This window comes from Vigna unguiculata, chromosome 5, assembly GCF_004118075.2.
Source record: "Vigna unguiculata cultivar IT97K-499-35 chromosome 5, ASM411807v1, whole genome shotgun sequence".
In the NCBI taxonomy this organism is placed as follows: domain Eukaryota; kingdom Viridiplantae; phylum Streptophyta; class Magnoliopsida; order Fabales; family Fabaceae; genus Vigna; species Vigna unguiculata.
In genome coordinates, this window is record NC_040283.1 from 944190 (window position 1) to 967807 (window position 23618).

Here is a 23618-nt window from a genome sequence, read left to right on the forward strand (position 1 = left end):
TAGTTATGGTTCAATAAAACACAACAACTTTAACAAATCAAAATTTTAATGTTCATTATCTGTAGGGGCAAGACTTGGTTAGTGCATGCACACACGAGTGGCAGAGATTCTCAGGATTTTCCTGTTTTCAAGCTTTTAAAAACTGAAGAATTTATTAATTAATTTCCACCTAAAATCTTACACATGGGTTAAATATAGAACAATTTTCCCAATCATTAATTAAATTCAAAATGTTAAAACTTGTACATTTATTATTAGTATTCAACAGAAAAAGTATTTAAGTATATGTTTATTTCTTTCAATAAATACACGGGTGAAATATTTTAATTTATAACTCTGACTTTACAAAATTTTCCAAATGAGATAGAAAAATGAACAGTAGAATGGAATGACAACAGTTTGGGCCCTGTTTTTTTCTAAAATGGTTGAAATTTATGTCAAGTGTTTTTCCACGTTTTTGACTGCAATCAATTATTCGACCATGAAAAAAAAAAAAAACCACCAAGAAAAATCCGAATACTACAATGCCACTACCACTACTACTACATTACATCGTACATTGTTGTACATTGGTGATGTTATGATATGCATCAAGATAGATAACCAACAAGTTTGTGTCCACCAAAACAAAACCCTTCAATTCCTCACCCACTTCCGCCATGGGAGAGAAAGAGAAAGAGAAGAGGAACAAGAACAAGAAGCAGAAGCACCAGCACCCGAATGACCAAACCACAAAGCACAACTCCGATTTCTCCTTCAAGCCAAGCTCAGAGGTAAAGGGTATCCGATTCGGAGGCCAATTCATAGTGAAATCCTTCACAATCAGAAGGGCGCGGCCATTGGAGCTTCTCAAGGTTCTTTCTTTCCCACCAACCAACAACACCAACAAACCAAAAGACAAGCTTCCCTTCCCTTCAACCACAGCATTCTTGCCAACAAACTTCACCATCTTGGCGCACCATGCTTGGCACACCCTCACCCTCGGCCTCGGCACCAAGAAGTCAAAGGTTGTTCTTTTCGTGTTCGAAACCGAGGCCATGAAGGCCTCCGTGGACAGAATATGGCCACCGGAGATAGCACTCGGTGATGTGAACAAAAGACTCATAAGGGGCCTCAATGGATGTGAAATGGCGAGGTTCAAGTTCAGAAAAGGGTGCATAACATTCTATGTCTATGCTGTTAGACAAGTCGGAAGCTTTGGTTTTTCCTGTGCTGAGGATCTCAGAACCATTCTGCAGTCTGTGGTGGAGCTTAAAGATTTCTTGGATCACACTGCCATGCTTTCCATGCCTCACCAGAGAAGCATCAGTTACTCAGAGTCACACCCCCAGGTAGCCATGGCTCATTAGGCCTAGCTCTGTGAATCAATCATCATCATCATCAGTATCAGAGTTTTTTTATTTTATATATGAATATAGATGTGTCCAAGTGCTTCACATTAACATCATCTTCATCATTAGGGTCTTGAAAGATAAATCCTTTGGCTTAATCTGTTAACTTGGTTTCTAGTCTTTGGAATTTTGGGAGGCTTATTATTGGTTTATTTGTTCATGATCTTGTTTGATCTGTATTTTTTTTTCCTTTTGAAAATTTGGGGAAAATGAAAGTGTAATGTAGCTTGAATAATTGGATACTAAATCAGTGGATGACTGAATCCAGGAGTTGCAATGCAATTGTCCTTTTTGTTGACAACTGCTAAATTAATACAAATTTGTCAAATGGGTTGCAGATGATGCTTACTTTTTTGTTTTATTACCACCTACAATCTGAAAAAACTCCAGACAAACATTTTTTTTTCTTCCAGCAATAGTTGCAATGTATGTTCCTCATTTGTTCACAACTCCAGACATGATTCTGTAAATTTATCTATCTCTGCATATTTTCATCTGACAACAGCACAAAACCAAAGTCTAGTAGTAGTTGAAAGTTATGGTAAGAAAAACTTGTTTTTGTTCTCTGTGAAGATTAAATATACCACAACAACAGATTATAATCAAACACAATGCTTCTTGAAAGAAGTTATCTAAAAGAAGTTATTTAACTAATATAATAGTTTGCTGCTACTGGGTAATAAGCAAGAGACAAATGCTGCCAAATTCAAGTTTTCTTCTGCAATCTGTTTTTGTGGTAAATTGTGCCACTATACTATCTATCCCGTGATCCATGAAATATTATCATTACAAAAGTATTCCATAAGTAGAAAAATGCCAAATGATTCTGAATTTTTAATATAGGAAGAAAAACTTTGACTGTCTGAAGAATGAGGATTACATTAAATTCTTCAGTTCAGATGTGAACACAGTAAAACATTACTGGTAGTAGAGTTTTGTTCAGCAGGATCAATGGAGAAGGAAGGAGGAAAAGTAATTGATTGTAATGGTTCAGAAAAGTGAAGGAAGAAAAAAATAAAGAAAGAGATCACATTTCTTTTTCTGCTGTGCCCACCTGTGGCTTTAATCATGGGGTGTTAGGACCCATGTCAAGTGCTGCTACCTTACTTTAATCTTCACAAGAATAATGGACATTTGTGTGTGCTGCTGCATCTGCAAGCACAAATCCTTCACCTTTACTCATCATTCATATGTTATGTGTGCTCACAAAACTTGATTAGGTTGAGGGGTCATGAGTCCTTTGAGATTGAGGTATTGACCCAATAAATGGTGTAGGGTTGTAGGTGGTGCCACCACTAGGAGGCATTATAGAGTGTCACATGTTGGAACTTAGCAGTACTATGTGGTTATAATATGTGGAAATGGAAACATTTTTTTGCTGAAAAAAAGTTATCAAGAGATGTTTTTTCCCCTTTGTTTTGTTGTGAGTACTGTTATGTGAAAATGGAACCTTTTTTTTCTGCTGCGTAGCTCATGATGCGAATTCACGCCAGACATGGTGCATGACCACCTTGTTGAAAAGGTGATAATGGGTCAAATTCATAGCAGCAAAAACTGAAATTATTCATACAAATACTGCAATGAAAACGCAAACACATCTGATCCTACTCATGTTCCTTGTATCTTATTTGTGTGTATGTATTTTTAAATATTCGTAATATTATATTAATAGGGGAAGATAATGTAATGTTATTAAGTTAATATATAAAATAATTATATTTATTAAAAATAAAATGGAATAAATCAGAAAAGATGAGAGAATAACGATCGATAAATAAAGAAAAAATAAAAAAAATAAAAAATTTTATAAAAAAGTTTTAATTTTCAAAAAATTTAATAAATAATTAAATATGGACACAAAAAGAATTTTTTTATATATTATTATAGATATATTGTTATAGATTTAAATCGAATGTACACATTTTTTTAGCTAAGTGTTAAGATTTGATGATTATTTATTACATATAAATTCAATTTATAATTTATTGTTATGAATACATTTTTATATATTTAATTACTTCACTATATTAAAATATCACATGTAAATTAATATATGTCTAACTACAAATCACCTAATGTATTCCCACAATATACAGGTGTGTGTCATAGTTTGGTTTGTTCGCTTAACAATAACTTGAGAATATGATGTATAAGTCTTTATTCTCATTTTTTTAAAAAAAAAATAGATATCTTGTATCTCGATTTTTGTTTTGTAAGACTAGTATCTCCCAAATTAATTTTTCACTTTTCACTATTAAATAATTTATTTATTATTAGTCTGTGTTTTATTTTTCCCTTAACTGTTTAGTGTCATTGTTTCTCACTTTTTATTATTTCTATATATTATGAAATATTTTAGTTTAAATATTGGGAGTTTCTCATTTAATAGGTTTTAAATAAGATTTTTGTGATGTTTGAAGGGATAAACAAGCAAATACAATGTTACTTATTAAAAGCTTTTTGGTCTAAGTTTGAGCTTAGGGAAAATGCCAATTTATACAAAGTTCTTAGAAAACCAATTTGGGCCTTTCAATTTGGGCCCTATTCTTGTCGCTTTGAAGTTCGGGCCCGTAAAAGTCTGGTCAACCAAAGAGAACCGATCGAATAACGGTGAGTTTGGGTCGGGTTGAAGTTTTGATCGACGACGACGTTGAGGTGCTCTCTCATCGTTCAACTCAATTTGGTAATTCTTCGAATCCATCTTTCGTATATCATCTTTAACTCTTCTTTGAATATTCGATTCAGTATTCTCCATTTGATTCCTTTACTGTTTTCTTAAAATATATATTTCGAAAATTGATTATCGATATGCTTTGACTCAGTTCTGACCATCACTTCTTCTTCAATTTTTTTTATTTTGTTTCCTTTGATAATGTGTTTTCTATACTCAGAATCAAATCAATGGTTAGGAACTACGGTGATGATAAAATCAAAGTTTTGCATTTGACAAAATAACATTGGTTTTAACTTGTTTTGAATGTTCTATCATACTATGCGTGTAAGTTGAATTTTATAATTCCTTATCTGCTATGTGTTGTTTATTTTTGAACAATGAATTTGAATCCTGTGTGCTTTATGACAGGGGCAAGAAACTGGTAGTAGCTGAATCTAAATTGGAATGGAGTATACGTGCCTTTTGGTCACCTCCTTTGCGATTGCGATCTTAGGGTTTGTCTTTGTAGTGTTTTTTGAAGCATATAAGAGAAGAAACAACCATCAGTATGCCCTTTTTTATACTATTCTAATATGTGCTTTAAAATGTTGTATGTATATGTGGACTGGGATTGTTTATTTGATATTTCCATTTTTTTTTCTTAAGGCATATTGAAGTTCCAGCTATTTTTGAAGATCCTAACTCATTGAAACAGGTAAAATGTTTCCCTTAGCATTGTGTTAGAGCTTCTGTAGATATCCAAGATTTTGTAAGCAATACTTTATTTATTTACTTATACTGGGGTTTTCTTTAATAATTCTAATTTAGTGAAATAAGTCTGGATTGACAGAATTTAGGAGTCCCCTTTTCAAATTATCACCCCATTTCAATAGTATTTTTCTTTTTTTAACTTTTGAGAGGATTAACTAGTGAATTTGGTATTGCAAACTGGTGACTTTGTTGCTGCGATGTCTTGGGAAATTTGAAACTGTACAACTTCTAGCCATTGAAGATTGCAGATCAAGAGGAAACGTGTTTTAGCCTATGTTCCTTGTTATGGGATTACCATGGAATTAAACATATACATTACAAGCTAATGATCAAGAAGTGAGAGAAGTTTAACGGAAATATGAAGTATGATCACTTTTTGTGTTTCCTATTTGTATAATGGATGGGCTCAGCACAAAACAGTAGAAAGATTTGCCACATGAGAATAATGTTTGATTGAAGGGGAGATCATGTTAGAGGCACCAATTAATTTCTACATAATAACATGCTATACATCTTAGATTTCATTAGTGCCACAAAAGCTGAAGCTACTGAATACTGTTCTTCCTTAAATGTAACTTTGTTATGCTTGATCTATTTAAGTTTAAAATTATGCTGCAGCAAAATTGATCTCAACAAGCACTCTCTAGTTTGAATAGTTTGTTCCTACTAGTTTTCTAATGTTTGCAAGGATCCTTAACTTAGTGTTATTATTCAAATTGCAAACATCTTTCTCTTTTCATCACCAATCTCTGCTCATTTATGAGCTGGAGTGGTTGGACATTAGGTTCTAATGTCAACTTCAAGAGGAAGTATTTGTCATTACTGTGCTCCAACATTCTCTTATCTTGCCTTCATTGTGTATGCTGATGGGCTTTTCTAGAAACTAAATAGCAATATTATTTTGGGTTACATATATCTGTATCTTGCACATACATGTTTTTATTTTGTCTTGAGAGGTTTCAAGTTAATGCATAGTTTTATGAAGGTAGCACCCTGTTGTGAATTTGTTTTGACTGATACTCCTGCACTTTTAGGTTCCTTGCCCACATATTGTTGATCCAGCCACCAAGTATATTTCATTGATTATTCCTGCATTCAATGAGCAGCATAGGCTTCCAGGAGCTCTTGATGAAACAATGAAGTAAGTGAAAACATGGTGTTTTTAACTAGATTTATCCTTTTATCTTAATACCTGTAAAAGGATTTGGGTTTGGTTACAGTGAGTCAGTCTACTTTGGTTGTTCTGTTATGCAAATTTTTGTTGGGTGTGTATAATATCAGTTGCAATGAGTCTATTAGGCTACTATCACAATTTTATATTCTGTTTTTGCATCTGGGAGAGCACCTGAGAGGATGATCAAAGGTATTAGTGTATTATTTAATCGTAGATAACTAAAAGTTCGCTACTGAAAGATGAAATCAGCCCCACACACTGGAGTCTCTATCTGGTTATGGAAAGATACCTGCCTAAGTTACACTAACCAAACGCATGCCACCAACCCCCGTACAAGTCTATATTCCTGTTAACCCACAGAGAGTAACTGCCATCTTGTTACTAACTCCTAAGAACCCCTGCCTTATTTCTTCTTGGATATGCTTTCCACTTAGTAGGTTTCCTAGGACTTCTGTCCAGCACCGGTCCATAGGCTGATCCACTTCTTCTCCTAGTGCCAATATCAGATCACCTTCATCAGTATGTGTGTGTTCTGTGCATTCAATTGTTTCTGTAAGGTGGTTGTTTACATGTCAAATGTTATCTGATATGAACCTCCCGTTCCTGAAAAAGAGAGAGGTGTACAGACAACAATGGTAAGAAGTGAAAAGAAAGGGAAAACCCAAACTTATATGCACTTTCTTCGTGGTTCTATTTGTTTGAATTGATTAGGACTTCATATGCATAGAGGGTTGGTGTAATTAGTTTCCTGGATGCTTCTCTTGTTAAGTAACATAGCATTTACTATTTAAGTTTTGTAATATGAATGTAATCTATCTGTGCCTTAATTTGTAGTTATCTTCAACAGCGTACTTTAAAGGATTCTTCTTTTACATATGAGGTATTTCTAGTTCCTTTTATTCTAATACATTTTTTTTTGTCTATATAACCCTGTTTTATGTCCAATCTCTTGGAACTTTGTTTTAGAATTTTAGATTCTAGCTTATTGTCTAGGGAATATTAATATAGATTTAGTATTGTAAAGAAATTTCTACATTACATGCTGTCGATATTTGGTGGAAAAAGAAATGCTTTATTTCACTTATGACCTTACTAATGTGAAGTGAAAGTACTTCCTATATTCATTAAAATCAGTTTGGTTTGGCTTAAGATATCATATCTGAAACACTTTGCTCAACTTTCTTTCTACCAAATGCTAACTTTTTTATGGGTACACGTCCACATTCTCTTCAAAATGGACACTTGAGCAGGTAGTAATTATTGATGACGGGAGCACCGATGAGACAAAAAGAGTAGCTTTTGAATTTGTGAGGAAATACACAGTAGACAAGGTAAGGGTCATCCTTCTAGGAAGAAATCATGGCAAAGGAGAAGCAATCAGAAAAGTGAGTCGAATTTAAACTACTATCTTAAAATTTACTCATGTCAAAAGTCAAATGCCCCTTTGTCACACTATGCTTATTGATAATTTATTAAGGCTTTCTTCTTTCCTTGAAAGCATTGTATTACAGGGAATGCTGCATTCACGTGGTGAACTACTTCTCATGCTTGATGCCGATGGAGCAACTAAGGTCACAGACCTAGAAAAGCTCGAAAATCAGGTTAATGGAATTCTACAATGGCAGTTTTCACAGATCTTTCAATCAAACCTTAGAACAATATTCTGGTGCCAAATGTTGATATGCATTGTTTAATGTTTTGGCATCAGATTCATGCTGTTGCTAAAAGCGAATATCACCAGGGAGATTCAAGCAATAGTGATCCTAGATTTAGAATTTCTGATGTCCCAGTTGCTGTATTTGGTTCAAGAGCTCATCTAGAGGAAAAAGCGTTAGCTACAGTTACGTGTGCGCTTCTTCATTCTTTGTTTTATTGTTGTCATACGCGGAGGTCATCTTGGTTGAATAACTTTAATTAATACTTTCAGAGGAAGTGGTACCGCAATTTTTTGATGAAGGGCTTCCATCTTGTGGTTCTCTTGGCTTCTGGTCCTGGAATTCGTGATACACAGGCAATTTCCTTCTTCATTGATTTTTTCCTTGCATTTTTATGCGATACTCCTATTATTGGTATACAGCTTATGTCTACATAGAGACCAAAACTTCACCAGACATGGTAGCTGTGACATTAGCATGATCGATATTTTCAGTGCTTATCAAGCTTATGCAATGCTTGTGCTTGAACCCATTTATATTTGTTGTTGGTTTTTATTCTCTGATATTGACCTAGTACTTCCACAGTGTGGTTTCAAGATGTTCACTAGGGCTGCAGCTAGGAAGCTTTTTTCAAATGTCCGCTTAAAAAGGTAATTCAACAATTTCTTAAGTTTTGAAAGGAAATTAATTCATAATTCAGAAATAATAGAAAACCTAATGTTCATACTTAATTTTACTCATGAATTATTTGTACAATTTTTTATTAGTATTTTTTTTGTTCTTTCTTCATTGATCAGTGTCTTTTTTTTTTTAAGGGAGGATTCATGATAGCTAATGCATATAAACCCATAATATGTATATCCTTTACTATAGATGGCTTATTTAGATTTTCCCATAAACGAAATTTGATATTAGAGGAAGCATGATATGAGAAGCAGTCTCACGTTATTGACATCTAGCAACAGTGAAAATCATATATCCTCAAGAAGATAAACCATATTTTATCAATGTTGGAAATATTGAATAATATTTCTGAAACTTTGGTCTTAAGTAAGCCGTATGGTGTAGTGTGATCCATGTAGCCGAAACTTAAATGGTATAAGACTTTGACACAGGTCAGAAAGATAAGTTGATTTTTAAGTTATGGTGTTTTTTCGTTCTAACCAGCTTTCCGCATATTATACCTATTTTGTATGGCTCACATGTGGTGACAACTTCTGCAACTTTCTATAATAGCCTTTATCATTTTCTGCAGATGGTGCTTTGATGTTGAATTAGTCTTTCTGTGCAAAAGGTTTAAGATCCCAATTTCGGAAGTTTCTGTGAATTGGTCTGAGATTCCAGGATCCAAGGTGAATCTTCTGAGTATACCTAACATGCTTTGGGAGCTTGTGCTCATGTCTGTGGGGTACAGGACCGGTATGTGGAGAATTTCTAATTCTACTTGAGCTTCCATGATCAAGAAAGGGGACATTTTCCTATCAAACAAAGAGTCATCTGTTGCTCGAGGGAACATGTACTCTCATACTGGGCTTAAGGGACAACAATGTGATATTTAAAGTTTTTAGGACTGACCACAACCTTCCGGCTATGCCGTTCAGTTTCGGATCATGGAGGCTTTCTGCTTCTTTGTTTTCCTAGTTTTGCGATTTGTACTAGGTAAAAATATACTCAACTAATTATTCTGTTACTTTTGGCTGAGAATAGTTTTTAATCACACATTGGTTGTATTTTTCTTACTCAAAAGATTCTACAGATAACTTTTTATTCTCTTCGTTTAAAAGACATTGTCTGAAATCGATGAGTTGTTGATTCCTTTTCTTCATCTCTCCTGGATGTAAATGTGATGGCTACTGTAGATCGTTTTAATACCGTGTTACCAAACCCGCAAATCGTTCCCATTAGACAACTCTTGTTTTTGTTTTTGTGTGTTCTGCATTGGCTTATACATTGACGCTTCTAGTGTCTGGTTGCACAGAACCTGAAACCCTGGTTTTATTTGTTGATGTCTTGGTTCTGTTAGTTTTGTGACCTGTGCTTCATAAACTCACATTTTTCGATGTGAAAACAATCATGTGAGACAAAGGTGGATAGCTTGTCTGTGTTGATTGTGTAATCCCTTTCACACAATTCTCTCACTTCTTATACCTGTCACTTTACGACAAAAGTTGTAGAATCTTTCAGCAGGTAAATGTGATAGAAAAATTATAGACGTGGTGAGAGACAAGTAAAAACATGAGGTGAAAGAGAACATAGATTCTTAATAGTACATAAACAACCATTTATAATTTTGCAAGTCGCAAATCTTGATTTGTATGCAGTGTCTCAAATCTCAATATTTTCTCCTTTCTCTACTTATATTTCACACTACTCCTATGACAATTCCTAACAAATATTATCAAATTATTACTCTTTTACTTTTATTTTTAAATTAAATTTCAATTTTTTATATATTAATAGGTACACGTCTAATATCACAATTTATAAATTTTAATTATAATACAATTTATGCAGTTAAAAATATCTATTTATTATACATCTAAATCATATACAATTATTATTTATACTTATAATGTAAAAACTAAAATATTACAAAGAAAATAACTACAAAACCACAGTTATGTTTGAATGGTTGAAATTGAAGATAGATACACATAAGTTCATGTTCCTTTCATTTAAACCAATACATGTTGATACTTATACATACGTGACAGTGTGGTAGAAGTTTGTATATACGCACACGTATACAGTATTTATGTATAAGTAGTCAACCATAGATTGAGGAATTGAGATCAATAAACAGTATTTTATAAGTTTACTGAGTCAAAAATCTCGTTGGTCACGAATGAGTAGTTCAAGGCACTCATATAAACGACATGAACTTAAAGACAAAGACGCTTCAGAAAACTTGCCTTTGAATAACCATGCTTACATTATTCCTCTTCCTTTTTCCTATTCAAAAGTTGGGTTTATTCAGTTATTCTACCTCATTACATATGCAACTCCACTTGAGATAACTTTATAAGAAATATTAGTGCTTTTGGTAATGGAGCAGTTACACATATTGCGTATGTACAAACGGAAATCATAGATTATATAGTAAAACTAGTTTTCAAAATCTTCGTCACCATTATCTTCAAAATCCTTCCAGAGAAAAACTGCAACTATGAGCTCTCCTCTCATCCATGAAATCAAAGGCCAAGCATTTCGGTTCTTGAAGGAAAAGATTAAAACTGCAAGGCTGGTTCTCACTGATGTTACACCAGTACAGTTGTAAGTCCTTTTTATTTGTTTCTATGGCCTCAGAGAAATTATTACATGCTTTTATGGCGCCACGTGCTTCAGATTTTTAATTTACCAGTAAATGTAACTCAGTTATGTATCACATGGAGATCAGTTGGGATCATGATGTTCTTGATGGGTGTAATAATTTGTGTTTCAACCCAACCATGCTTTTAAGATATTCAATATTTGAAAATGAAAAAGAGTTGAAAAACATTGAAGTTCTTTGTTATGGAATGGAACCAAATCATTCTTCAACTTTTATTTAAAAATGAAATTAAAAAATCCCTTTTTTCGAGATAGTGTGATTCTTCTGACAAGGAAGGAATACATCATCTACCTCATTTGCAGTCTTTAGAAATCTGTTAGCACAATTTCTTATTTATTAATGTCAACATCAAAGGAATTGGTTTAAGCAAGTGAAACTGTTCAGCAGAAATGAGATAAATTTCAATTTCAGTAATCTTTTTTGTTTAATCATTTTATTTTTGGTGCAATCAAAACTTCTTTTATGTTTGACAATGATTTTCTTTTTGTGAGTGTATCTCAAAGAATGACAGAAGAAGCCACCAATGAGAATCCATGGCCACCAGACACACGTAGCACGAGTGTAATATCACGAGCTGCCTTCGAAGTGGATGAATATGAGAGAATCATGGAGATTCTGCATCACAGGTTTATTGTTTCTTATGTCCTGATTTAGTGATTCTAATCTGAATCTTATATAGTTAAGTGTAATAATTGTGGAGAAAGCAGGTTCTCGAAATTTGATAAAGGGTATTGGAGAGCCTCATACAAGGCTCTTATATTACTGGAACATCTTCTAACTCATGGACCTAAAAGAGTATCAGAGGAGTTTCAAAGTGACATTGATGTTATTGAAGAGATTGGAAAACTTCAGCACATTGATGAGAAAGGGTAGGTGCTGTCTCAACTCAAATACTTGTTTGTGACCTAAACTCAAAATGAGTCTTCTTACATTGTTACATTGTTACATTGTTCCATTCTGCAGGTTCAACTGGGGTTTGAGTGTTAGAAAATTATCAGAAAGAGTGTTAAAGCTCTTAAGAAACAAGGATTTTCTGAAAGAAGAAAGAGCAACAGCACGTCACCTTTCTCATGCAATCAAAGGGTTTGGAAGTTTTAACCCCCGAAGCTCAGCAATAGATGAAAGGTTAAGTGACTTACCTTCTAAGATTTATGGGAGATGTAACTCTTACTATGATGATCGCCAATATGAAAAATATGATTTCACAAGTTTGGGAAAGAAGCTCAGTGTGGATGGAAATAATAGAGAGCTACAAATTGTTGAAGACATGGAGAATTCAAAGCTGCTAAAGCATGAAAATGATTCAAGTTCAGCAGACACAGAAGAATATCACCCTTTCAATGATAAAGAGAAACTGACTGTAGCATCCTTGCTTTCTGTGTGATGATATGTTACGAGAATTTTCATATGATATATGTAAAGCACTTGAACTAATCACAAGCTTGGACAATGTATATATAGTAGCTTCAGTTAATGTTTTAGTGTGATTTTGGATTCTTGAACAGATTGCAAATAGTTAGAGAGAAACTATGGTCACTATTTACGTAACGATGAAATCAGAAATGTGGTTACTGATGAGGGAACAAAGATTGAAATGACACTTATTAAGAAGTAATTTGTCTTTATCTATTACACAGTTATGAAATTTATGAAACATGTGACAACTTAATTACATTACAGTGATTTTAAGTACTCTCCTAATGCTATATGTTTCTGAAAATTTAGTTAAATTAAACTGAGTAATCTAATAAATGAAGATATAAAAAACGTTTTAAGAAATTATAAAAATATAGAACACGTTCAAGAAACGTATTTAAAAACTTGAGGAGATTAAACATCAATAAATTAAAATAGAAACTATAAAATAATGATCATCCAAAAATATACATTACGAGGATGTTCCTTACTTGAGGAGATTAATTTAAAAAATTATATATTAAAATACAAGGAGAGATCGAGTTATTTGAGGAATAACATTGTAAACTCTTTGTAATTTCCTTTCATTTTTTTCTCTAAATAATTGATTTTTAATCATTAAATAAAAAATGAAACATTGGGTTAAAAGTATTTTATAAAACATGATCCCTCTCAAAATATATTAAGATAGAAAAGTATTATGTAAGAAATATATTATTCAAATCTTAGTTGTGGAGGACTAAAATCTTGAACCCTAACTAACTGAATATTTGAAGGGGGAGGAGAAATAAAGGTCTTATAAAGAACCAGTTGTGAGCATTGTATTGTGTTTATAGTACAAATAGAATTAAAGAAATGGGTGGAAATATATAATTAAAAGTATTTTCAGTTGAGGAGTTCCGTAGTAAAATTAATTATTCGGACTTCAAATGTGTTGTGTTGATAAAAGGATTTATTGTTGATTAAAAGTGCTTGAAGCTTTAATTAAAGGCCACAAGAGAACTGCATTATTTATATTGGTAGCAACAGTGTTTTATTCCGGTTATTGTTAATTTGTAGCACTTAACGTACAAGTTATATAGAGATTTAAAAAGGAATTAAATTTTGTTCTAGTGAGTACTAGAAAATATAGGGAGAGATAATAAAATTGTAGTTGAAAAGATGATGGATTATAATTATGCATACAACGGGTACAAGCGTAGTTTAATAATCCAGCTAACTCATAAGGCAGAATGAACCAGTCAAAAACTTGTCAAAGTACATGAAAAGAACTGGACCATTTTCAAAAACAACTCTCCTCACCTTCTGCAAATAAATGATCACTCCAACAAAGAGAAAAACATGAACAGATAACAAAAGCTAGAATGAAAGGATTACAAATCAACATAGTAGTCTTTCCCTTCAATAAACCTATTTCTCAAAACACCTTAGAAGCACTTTCTGTGAACAATTGATGGACCAGACTCATCATATTCTGCCTTTGCAATCCACATCTGCACTCAAAACAAGTTTGTGTCATTATATTATATTAGTTAGGGATAGAAGATTCAGAGAAAGAATAAAGGAAGAGAACAAAACAAACCTGCTGGAATGTGCTGAGAGATGCCAAGATGGAACCACCAATCCAGACACTGTACTTCCTCTCAGGTGGTGCTACAACCTTGATCTTCATGCTGCTGGGTGCCAATGCAGAAATTTCCTTGCTCATTCTGTCAGCAATGCCAGGGAACATGGTTGTTCCTCCTGAGAGAACAATGTTACCATACAGGTCCTTCCTGATATCAACATCGCACTTCATTATGGAGTTGTATGTTGTCTCGTGAATGCCAGCAGCTTCCATTCCGATCATTGATGGTTGGAAGAGAACCTCTGGACATCTGAAACGCTCATCGCCAATGGTGATGATCTGTCCATCAGGCAACTCATAGCTCTTCTCCACAGAGGAGCTGGTCCTGGCTGTCTCCAGTTCTTGTTCATAGTCAAGGGCAATGTAGGACAGCTTTTCCTTGACATCCCTTACAATTTCCCGCTCTGCTGAGGTGGTGAAAGAATAACCACGTTCGGTCAAAATTTTCATCAAGAAATCGGTGAGGTCGCGACCGGCCAGATCAAGACGAAGGATGGCATGTGGGAGAGCATAACCCTCATAGATGGGGACAGTGTGGCTGACACCATCACCAGAATCCAACACAATACCTGCAAACAGAATCATTTACAGTTTATTCTAATGTTGTATCTGAAAAATGGAATGTTGAACATAGAAAACAAACAATTGAAAATTAGCTTACCAGTTGTACGACCACTTGCATACAGTGAAAGAACGGCCTGGATGGCAACATACATGGCAGGGGTGTTGAAGGTCTCAAACATGATCTGGGTCATCTTCTCACGGTTAGCCTTTGGGTTGAGTGGAGCCTCTGTCAACAGAACTGGATGCTCTTCAGGGGCAACACGAAGCTCGTTATAGAAGGTATGATGCCAAATCTTTTCCATATCATCCCAATTGCTCACAATTCCATGTTCAATTGGGTACTTTAGAGTCAAAATACCCCTCTTGGACTGAGCCTCATCACCAACGTATGCATCTTTTTGACCCATGCCAACCATCACACCGGTGTGACGAGGACGACCGACAATGCTGGGAAACACAGCACGTGGTGCATCATCTCCAGCAAATCCAGCCTACAAACATTCGTCACGATTAATTTCTCATTTACTATTAAACAAATTTGATACAAAAATGTAAGAAAGCTCCAACACGTACCTTAACCATTCCTGTTCCGTTGTCACAAACAAGAGGTTGAATATCCTCAGCGTCTGCCATCTTCTAATTTCTGCAGGATAACTGACTAATATTCAGTACAAGTGCACTAATTCTGTAAAAAACAGGTAATAGAAGATCATAAGGAAAATTTAGAATGAGAGAATCCCTACATTAATATTGCTTTCCTTCCCTTCTATAGTACATTATGAACAAGAGACATAAATATCAAAAAATCAAAAAATTAGATTATAAGATCACAATTAATCATACAATAAATGATCTACAAGGACAGACATGAACATAGAGATAAGCAATTACAATAAAGCATAAGAAAAGAAGAATGTAAGCTGAAATCTTATACAATCCTTACACTATTTTTGTTCTAATTCTTATATTACTTTAGGCAGATTAGTCACACATCAAGTCATTTCAAAATAACATATCAACACTAAGGATGAGTATATCATGGACAAAGCATCATATGACAAATTGATTATTGGTGTACTGATATAATTTAACACATCAATATACAATAAAAACCTTGGGTAACGGATTACCGGCAAATACTTAACATAGGAAAAGACTTGTATCCCAAATTGCATGACAGAAATAAATGTGTTCCAACAGAGTATATCCCAAATAAAGGTAAATACATACTGTACACATACCCACTATTACATCCTACATTCACAGACAAGGGCGGGGATGTTGTTAGAAGAATAAGTTGATGAGACATGCACCATAAGTCATGATAGTTGGTTGTTAGAAAGTTAGGGAACACTTAAAATGTTGCAAATATCCAAAGAAAGGGTCCACAAGTAAAGCATTATTGCATTTCCTTTTCGGTATCTCTTCTTTCAATTTTGGGAGAGAGGGAAGTTTCATACACCTCACCATAATTTTAAACATAACTAATTAATTGCATCACGGCAAAAAAGTAAACTAATACAAATCATTGTGTTCTCTCAACCTCAAACAACAATCCAGATTCGTTACCTACTCATCTGAAAACAACTTTTACACAGAACCATGCCCAACAACCACAGATCCATCCCCATCGACCACAAATCTCAAGGAAACAAACACAACGGTTCATGTTGTAACGATTAAAGCCGGTCAAAATTGCTATTTCCTTCAAAATAAAAACCATTTCATAAACAACACCCAGATCGATGAATTGAAAAATACCCAGATTAAGTTTCTTGAAGAAAAACTAGTAAAACATCAGAAAAAACAAAAATCTAACAATAATCCACCTCGCATCCACAAAGAAGTCAGAAAATAAAAGAAAAAACAAAAATTTCTCACACCAATGGAAGAAATCGAAATCCAACAACAGCCCGATTGAAATCCAGCTACCCAAGAAGCAATAAAGGGAGAAAAAAGAATGTCCCCATTGGAATTGAGCAAGAAAGGAAAATTGAAAGCTGAAATGGTAAAACGTAAAAGGAAGAAACAGATCCAAGCAAGAAAGAAACGGATCGAGCGTTAGAAACTGACCTTGGGAAGGGAAATGGCGAGGGTGATGGAAGGCAAAGAGCGAGAGAAAATGCAGAGCTAGTGATGAGGGGAAATGAGAGAGAGAGTGGTACCAAGAAAAAATGGAAACTGGTATTCAATATAAGAAGCATAAGATGCGATATCAGCCGTCGATTTCTCATTTTAAATCAAACAATGATTTCCACGGTGCTTCGTTTTTTTAGTTTTTTGTGCTTCTATTTTTGTTACTGTTTTCTCTCTTCTCCACAAATTTCTTACCCTTTTTTTTTCTAGCACGCATTTTGTACTCTCGTTTTATCCTTCACCAATAACGTGTACGTTTTACCAGGGAAATTGCTAATTTTAGCATCTTAAATTTTCTTATTTTATTTAGTCAAGAGATTAATTAATTCGTGATTCAAAGTTAAAAATAGCAGTAGAAGTGACATTCCTTTTGAGGAAAACAATGAAAATTGTTTTATAAGTAGAATTTCCTTTTACATAATTTATAATCATTAATAACTTAAAAAATTTCTAATAATTAAAAATACTTACATTCTGATAAAATATCACTTGTTAGTTATCAGTTATTGAAGTAGACTTTTCTTTTGTTTATCTTTTCTTTTCTTTTATTTTCCATCATCATCGTACATTATTTTTTCTTTTCATACGAAATTAATTACGCGGTTAAAATCAAAATTAGATTCTAGAAAAACAAAATCAGGTAACACAGAATTTATTTATCTATAATAATATATAAAAAAGATTTTCTTTTCTTATCACATTTCAAAATATTAATTTTATTCTTTAAATTATAATTATTTATTAAATTTTTGAAATTTGACTTTACAGACATTTTTAAAAAATCGTAGTTATTATCTCATCTTTTTTAATATATTTTATTTTATTTTTAATAAATATAATTTTATTTTATATATTAATTTAAAAACATTACATTATCATCTTTTATTAATAAAATATCATTAATAAAATATCATATATATATATATATATATATATATATATATATTTAAAAAATACATACACGGACACTGTCATCGTATACGCTGGTACAATTATTTTAATGTGAAAGTTATGTAATACACTACTCTTGAACGTATGAAAAGGAATGGTGAAGAAAAAGATAAAACACCCCTTTCCCTCTAATTATGGAGTGGCAACAACGAAAGCTTCTGTGGATAGCATTTCATTAGGATATGCAAACTTTTCTAAGATTAACTTTTAATTTAGGATCTCCACTTTACAATAAAATAAACCCTAATTTTAATTGGGCCCGATTATGCACCTCGCCAACTACAAATAGTTGTCGAGCACTAACACCATCTTCAATCCTAACTGAACATGCTCTGTCAAGTCCCTGAAATGCAAGACGAACAGCAAATATTTGAAAGCGAAGGAGAAATAAAGCTTTATAAAAGTACTAATTGCCAGCAACGCATTGTGTTTAAAATAATACAACAATGGAGAATAAAAGAAAGGGGTGGAAGGAAATGGATAATGAACAGCATTAGTAGTTGAGGTTGTTCGTGACACGTAGATTGAGGTTGTTCGACTAGTTAATTATTCAGGCTTTAATTATGTGTAATAAAAGGATTTATTTATTGGAGGCTAAAAAGTTGATTTACCATATAGGCTTATAAATCAAAAAAGTGCTTCAATCTTTAATTTCAGGCCGCAAAACACTGCATTAATTATATTGGTACCAACTGTATTTTTATTTAGTTACTTTAATTCACATATTCACATAGTTTATACAAGTATCAGAGTAGTAGTCAAATTAAATAATGATTTTTAAGGTTGCGCAGAACATCATAAGATCTTACAATACTTGCATGTAAAATACACCTCGCTGATTCGAGCTGTTTTTGTTTTTTGTTTGTTTTTTTTTTAATGTTTATATGTTTTATTTTCATACATTGAATTAGGACTTGTTTGTGCATTATTAGATAAAATAAAACTATCAGAGTGGACAAACTCCTGAGGATGCTTATATATAACAGAAGCCCGTCTTATCATCAGTTGTTTGGTGCATTATTTTATAACCATAAACAGCAAAGCCGATTTATAATTAATAAATGTAGTAAATTCTAAAATTGGTCTTTTGAGGACCCAAGTTACCAAATTAAAACAGCATTAAAACATTATTATAGCACACCACTATATCAGTTTTCTAAATATTTTGGCCACCAAATTAGTCCGCCAAAAATGTTGCAACCATACATCCACCAAAAGTTTAAAACATACGCGTGCAAAGAAAACTCCAAAGGAATGAAATAACATTCTCATTCAAATTGAATCTTTTGTAGTTTTGTTTATCAGACTACTGGCAATTAACTTTAAGCCCCAAAGCTTGGTATCTAAGGATACTAAAAGGGATTAAGATGATCATTCTTTTCCATCAGGTTTCTGCTTGGTCCCATCAACTCCATCAACAGGAGGCAATGTCTACATAGAAAAGAAAGAGTCAACAAACATTAAAAAGAAAAGATCTAGACCCTCTAGGTACTATAGTATAAGTGATAACAGATGATAAGAACCTCAAGACAGTATAAGAATTAGATGTCCATGACTTTTTATTCAAGAGTTTGTATCAATGGTTTTGCACTTTACTATCCATGATGCAAACATAGGGAAAATTTAAATTCATAGTGAAAGTAGAGGACACGATAAGGATCTTGAACAAGTGCATATGTGTTTGAATGTACTACCACTTCAACTACAATATCTTCACTACAATGTTTGCATAAAGAGGCTTGAATTTATAGCAGCATGGACATAAAGATAGATTTTATGGATAGTCAAATGGATATAACAAGTTTAACTTAAGTTACTTGATGGCACAATATCCTGCAATGTCAGGTAAAAGGATGGCTATATCTAAAAAAATTAGTTAGCAATATTTCAATTGTGTATATTGTTTTCTTGACAGTTTAAAAAAAAAGTATTTCAAATAGCATAGGTTTCAATCAAGCACATTAGCTCCCTGTGTGTTAAAACATATACTAGGCATTCAAAATTCAAAGTTCAACCAATTGCGCGTATCATCATATTATCATATATATATATAACAACACTGAATAAAGAGGGTACAATTTACTAAAGGCCATAAAAAAGTTAAACTAAAAACTTACAAGATTAGGCTTATAGATATTGTGAACAACAGAAGCACCGGCAAGAAGAGAGCAGACAACAACCACACTGGACCAAGCCAGTGAAGGAGTCCCAATCGGTTGCCTTCCACCACCAAATTTTCTATTCATCCTCACAAAATATTTCTGACCGTGCGTGTCACCCAAAATGATCTAAATCAAAGCTTGGAGCACCCAAGACCTTCAAATATTCACACCCGTAATGCGAACATAAATTGGCAACTGAAAAACTTCACATTATGGTTAAAATATAAGCACAAAGTTAGCTAAGATTATAGGATATCCACACAAAAACTAAATTAATGGCATACACAATTCCAACTTAATAAACTCCGGAAAGAGAAATAAAGGTCAATGGCAAGTAGAAGACAGCAAGCATAGCCAAGAACAAGTGGACTAGGATTATAGGGAACAACATGGGCATGTTGTCGTTCAGACATTGTAACAAACATGTTGTGAGCATCGTTTTTTAAGGTAGAATTATGTAACACTAGAAACCAACTTATAAATTTCATGAAGCAGATAGTGCACAACACAAGAATCTGTTATGAAAGTAAGAAGATGATACGAAAATGAGAACATATTTGATAAAGTAAGAATTATACTTTATGTTTCCTGCAATATGCAGAGAAGATCTTAATTCACGTCCCAGATCTCCTCTTTGTTCTAACTAGGCATTCTGCATTTAGGCATGAAAACGACGTAGCTTATGTAGTCTTTTTATTATTATTATTATTATTATTATTATTATTATTATTATTAAAAACATGCATAGGTTAGGTCGCTGGTCCAAATAAAATTATATTCTTAATAAAATTAATAGCCTTGAATATAAAATTTTTAAAACAAACGTGTAGTGATAAGCACTTGATTTATTTGTAAACAGAGACATATTTCTAATATTATTTGAATGTAGAAAGAAAAAATATATGTAAAAATAACTGGTCATAATTAATGTTCTGCGTACATTAAGAAGTTTTTCAAGTTTGACGTCACTATATACATAAAACTTTTCTATTATTATTTACATATCTCTCAATTATTATTAATTTCTAAATTATATACCGTATAAGTTTAAATACCAAAAATATACATTTTAAGAATATTTCACTACTAGCATATTTAATTAAATTTTATATATATTTCATTACATTTTCTTAACTCTTCTCATTCTATATTTAGGATTTACTTCTTGCACCTCTTCAATTTTTACTTGTTAGCATTATTTTTAATTTCATTCCTTACTTTTAGTGGAATAACATTCTTATCTATTTCCACCTTTTTTTTCTTTTCTTCCATTTTTTCTACTTTGTAATTCACTTTCATATCTTTTATTTTTTTTCTTACCTATTGATTTCGTTTATTTTTTTCAGTTTTTCAGATTATTTTTAAAACGAATATTTTTATTTTTTAAAATCAAATTTATTTTCTCATACAAAATTGGAAAATTAACATATAAATACCATAAAAGGAAAGGTAAAGGTCGGGAAAGATACATTCAGAGAAAGAGAGAAAGGACTTGAAAATACTCTTCTATTAAAGGAGTCCAGAAAATACGTATAAGATAACAAATGAAATAACTTAAAGAATAAGTGTCTTGGAGACAAATAAGAAAATATAGCAGTGGAAAAAAAAAACAGAATACAGCACTGAAAATCACAAGATAAGAATGAGAACATAAACGTGTAGCTATAGAACCCGAATTTGTAAATTAACTATGATGATCTCTTTCTTTTACGAACCTTCTCCACAACCATAATTCGTTCAAAGATTGTTTTAAGTTCTTTGAGACAGTCTTCAACAGCAACCACATCTTTCATTTGGTGCAGACGATGAAACATATTAATAGCTCTAGAAATTGTACAACGGATGTCTTCCTTTTCTTTCGAGCTCAACTTTGAGCTGATATCCTCTCTCTCTAAAGCCTTTTCGATTTTGTAAACAAGATCATCTAAATCATTCTTTGCAATGGTAATCCTAAGAAACTTCTCGTCTTCAGACTTGTAATTCTCTGCTTCCTGAATCATTATACTAATTTCTGCAGTTGTTAGTCTTCCTGTGTCATTGACTATTGTTATTTCATTCCTATTACCGGTTGCTTTATCCTCAGCAAAAACGGATAGAATACTATTTTCATTTACCGCAAAAGTCACTTCACAAGGAAAGCCAGAAATAACAAAAGAACCCAACAAATTATTATTCCTAGCTCTAGTTCTCTCACCCTCGTAAACCTTAAAAATGGATGAGGTTTCTCTGTCTTTATCTGTATCATATACTTTAGTCCTCTTTAGCGGAATAGTAGTATTTTTAGGAATGACAACACTCATGAAATCTCCCGCAACACTCGTTCCAACTGACAGTGGTGTAACATCAAACAACACGAAGTCAGGAACATTCTTAATGCCTTCACTCAACAAAGCAGCCTGAACTGCTGCACCATAAGCAACAGCTATATCAGAGTTTAAGCTTTTGCAAAGATTCTTGCCATTGAAAAAGTCTTGAAGCAGCTGCTGCACTTTGGGAATTCTAGAAGAACCACCAACAAGAATAACATCATGCACACTACTTTTGTCCATCTTAGCATCCTTCAAACACCTATTTACAGTCTCCATACACTCGTCAAAAATCTCCATATTAATTTCTTCAAATTTCATTCGGGTCATTGAAGAATGCAAATTCATACCTTCAAATAAACCATCTATCTCAATCTTTGTAGTAATGGCATACGAAAGAGTCCTTTTTACTCCTTCGCAAGCTCTTTTCATCTTCATTAAGGCTCGTGGATTTTCACTTATGTCCACCTTATATTTCCTTCTCATCTTGTTCACAAAGTAGTTCACCATTTTGTTATTAATGTCCTCTCCTCCCTGGGTGTTTCCCGCAGTAGCCTTAACTTGAAAGACATTATTTTCCATAGTAAGAAGAGACGCATGGAATGCCCCACTACCAAAATCAAAAACAAAAATATTTCGCACTCCAACACAACCTTTTCTATTATCAAGACCAAATGCAAGTGCTGCAGCCGTAGATTCATTGAGTACACGAATAACATTGAGGCCAACAATAGCACCAGCATCAATGATGGCTCTGCGCTGACAATCATTAAAATAGGCGGGTACAGTAACCACTGCATCCTTCACAGGCTTTTTCATGTATGTCTCTGCAATATCTCGCATTTTTGAGAGGATCATAGACAATACTTCCTCCGCACAAAGTTTCTTCTCCTTACCCTTATACTTGATAGAAATCATAGGTTTGTCATTAACACCAGCAACAACCTTAAATGGCCACATCACTTTATGTTTTTGAACAAAAGGATCACTGTATTTTCTTCCAATCAACCTCTTAGCATCTGCAAGGGTTACAACAAATATGTTGGTAGTTTATTTTTCCTGCTAAAAGTTTATAAAAAATCACAAAAAAAAAAATCATAATTTAAGAATAAAAAATATACCGAAGATGGTGTTCTCTGAATTAATAACAGCTTGATCTGCAGCAACATCTCCTATAAACCTTTGTTGGTCCATGAAAGCAACACAGGAAGGAGTAATGTTATTGCTGTAGTCATTATGGATGATCTCCACCCTATTGTATTGTTGCTGCCATACTGCAACACGCGAGTATGTTGTGCCAAGATCAATTCCTATGACCAATTCCTTCTCGTCGTTGGCCATTCTTTATGTGAATGAAGACTGTGAAAAAGTCATAAACATAAGAAGTATAAATGAATACGAAGGATTGATTTTTATTTAGTTATAATAAGAAAATGACCGCAAACATTGATTGCATAAAAGAATCACCACACTGAGTTGTT

At 33.2% G+C, this 23618-nt stretch overlaps 5 protein-coding genes and 1 long non-coding RNA gene across 10 annotated transcripts; 3 read left to right on the forward strand and 3 right to left on the reverse strand.

The window, feature by feature from the left end:
- The first annotated feature begins 553 nt into the window (after positions 1 to 553).
- Positions 554 to 1739, forward strand: LOC114185038. Its single transcript, XM_028072528.1, has one exon. The coding sequence runs from the start codon at positions 660 to 662 to the stop codon at positions 1347 to 1349; it is 690 nt and encodes a 229-aa protein (XP_027928329.1). The 5' UTR covers positions 554 to 659; the 3' UTR covers positions 1350 to 1739.
- Positions 1740 to 3953: 2214 nt separating this feature from the next.
- LOC114185036 (dolichyl-phosphate beta-glucosyltransferase) lies at positions 3954 to 9441 on the forward strand. Of its 2 annotated transcripts, none has more exons than XM_028072524.1 (11): positions 3954 to 4074; positions 4474 to 4610; positions 4711 to 4759; positions 5850 to 5956; positions 6824 to 6869; positions 7240 to 7374; positions 7501 to 7590; positions 7698 to 7829; positions 7917 to 8000; positions 8230 to 8294; positions 8900 to 9441. In XM_028072524.1, the coding sequence occupies exons 2-11, from the start codon at positions 4510 to 4512 to the stop codon at positions 9090 to 9092; spliced, it is 1002 nt and encodes a 333-aa protein (XP_027928325.1). In that variant the 5' UTR covers positions 3954 to 4074; positions 4474 to 4509; the 3' UTR covers positions 9093 to 9441. The 2 variants fall into 2 exon arrangements, with proteins under 2 accessions (XP_027928325.1, XP_027928326.1); XM_028072525.1 differs by lacking the exon at positions 3954 to 4074 and adding an exon at positions 4099 to 4389.
- A 1190-nt stretch (positions 9442 to 10631) lies between these two features.
- Positions 10632 to 12488, forward strand: LOC114185037 (clathrin interactor EPSIN 2-like). Its single transcript, XM_028072527.1, has 4 exons — positions 10632 to 10917; positions 11479 to 11601; positions 11683 to 11844; positions 11939 to 12488. The coding sequence occupies exons 1-4, from the start codon at positions 10811 to 10813 to the stop codon at positions 12357 to 12359; spliced, it is 813 nt and encodes a 270-aa protein (XP_027928328.1). The 5' UTR covers positions 10632 to 10810; the 3' UTR covers positions 12360 to 12488.
- Positions 12489 to 13538: 1050 nt separating this feature from the next.
- Positions 13539 to 16923, reverse strand: LOC114185033 (actin-11). Of its 4 annotated transcripts, XM_028072522.1 has the most exons (6): positions 16656 to 16740; positions 15326 to 15348; positions 15156 to 15225; positions 14680 to 15073; positions 13974 to 14587; positions 13539 to 13884 (listed from the first exon to the last, which is right to left on the reverse strand). In XM_028072522.1, the coding sequence occupies exons 3-6, from the start codon at positions 15213 to 15215 to the stop codon at positions 13819 to 13821; spliced, it is 1134 nt and encodes a 377-aa protein (XP_027928323.1). In that variant the 5' UTR covers positions 15216 to 15225; positions 15326 to 15348; positions 16656 to 16740; the 3' UTR covers positions 13539 to 13818. The 4 variants fall into 4 exon arrangements, with proteins under 4 accessions (XP_027928323.1, XP_027928321.1, XP_027928322.1 ...); XM_028072520.1 differs by lacking the exon at positions 15326 to 15348 and having other exon boundaries at positions 16656 to 16923; XM_028072521.1 differs by lacking the exon at positions 15326 to 15348 and having other exon boundaries at positions 15156 to 15267; positions 16656 to 16778.
- A 1894-nt stretch (positions 16924 to 18817) lies between these two features.
- LOC114185039 lies at positions 18818 to 20517 on the reverse strand. Its single transcript, XR_003604734.1, has 3 exons — positions 20410 to 20517; positions 19787 to 20034; positions 18818 to 19100 (listed from the first exon to the last, which is right to left on the reverse strand). It is a non-coding gene; the product is annotated as an uncharacterized LOC114185039 (long non-coding RNA).
- A 1002-nt stretch (positions 20518 to 21519) lies between these two features.
- Positions 21520 to 23478, reverse strand: LOC114185895 (probable mediator of RNA polymerase II transcription subunit 37c). The gene is made up of 2 exons (XM_028073839.1): positions 23259 to 23478; positions 21520 to 23156 (listed from the first exon to the last, which is right to left on the reverse strand). Exons 1-2 carry the CDS (start codon positions 23476 to 23478, stop codon positions 21520 to 21522), a joined length of 1857 nt encoding a protein of 618 aa, XP_027929640.1.
- Between the last annotated feature and the right edge of the window lie 140 nt (positions 23479 to 23618).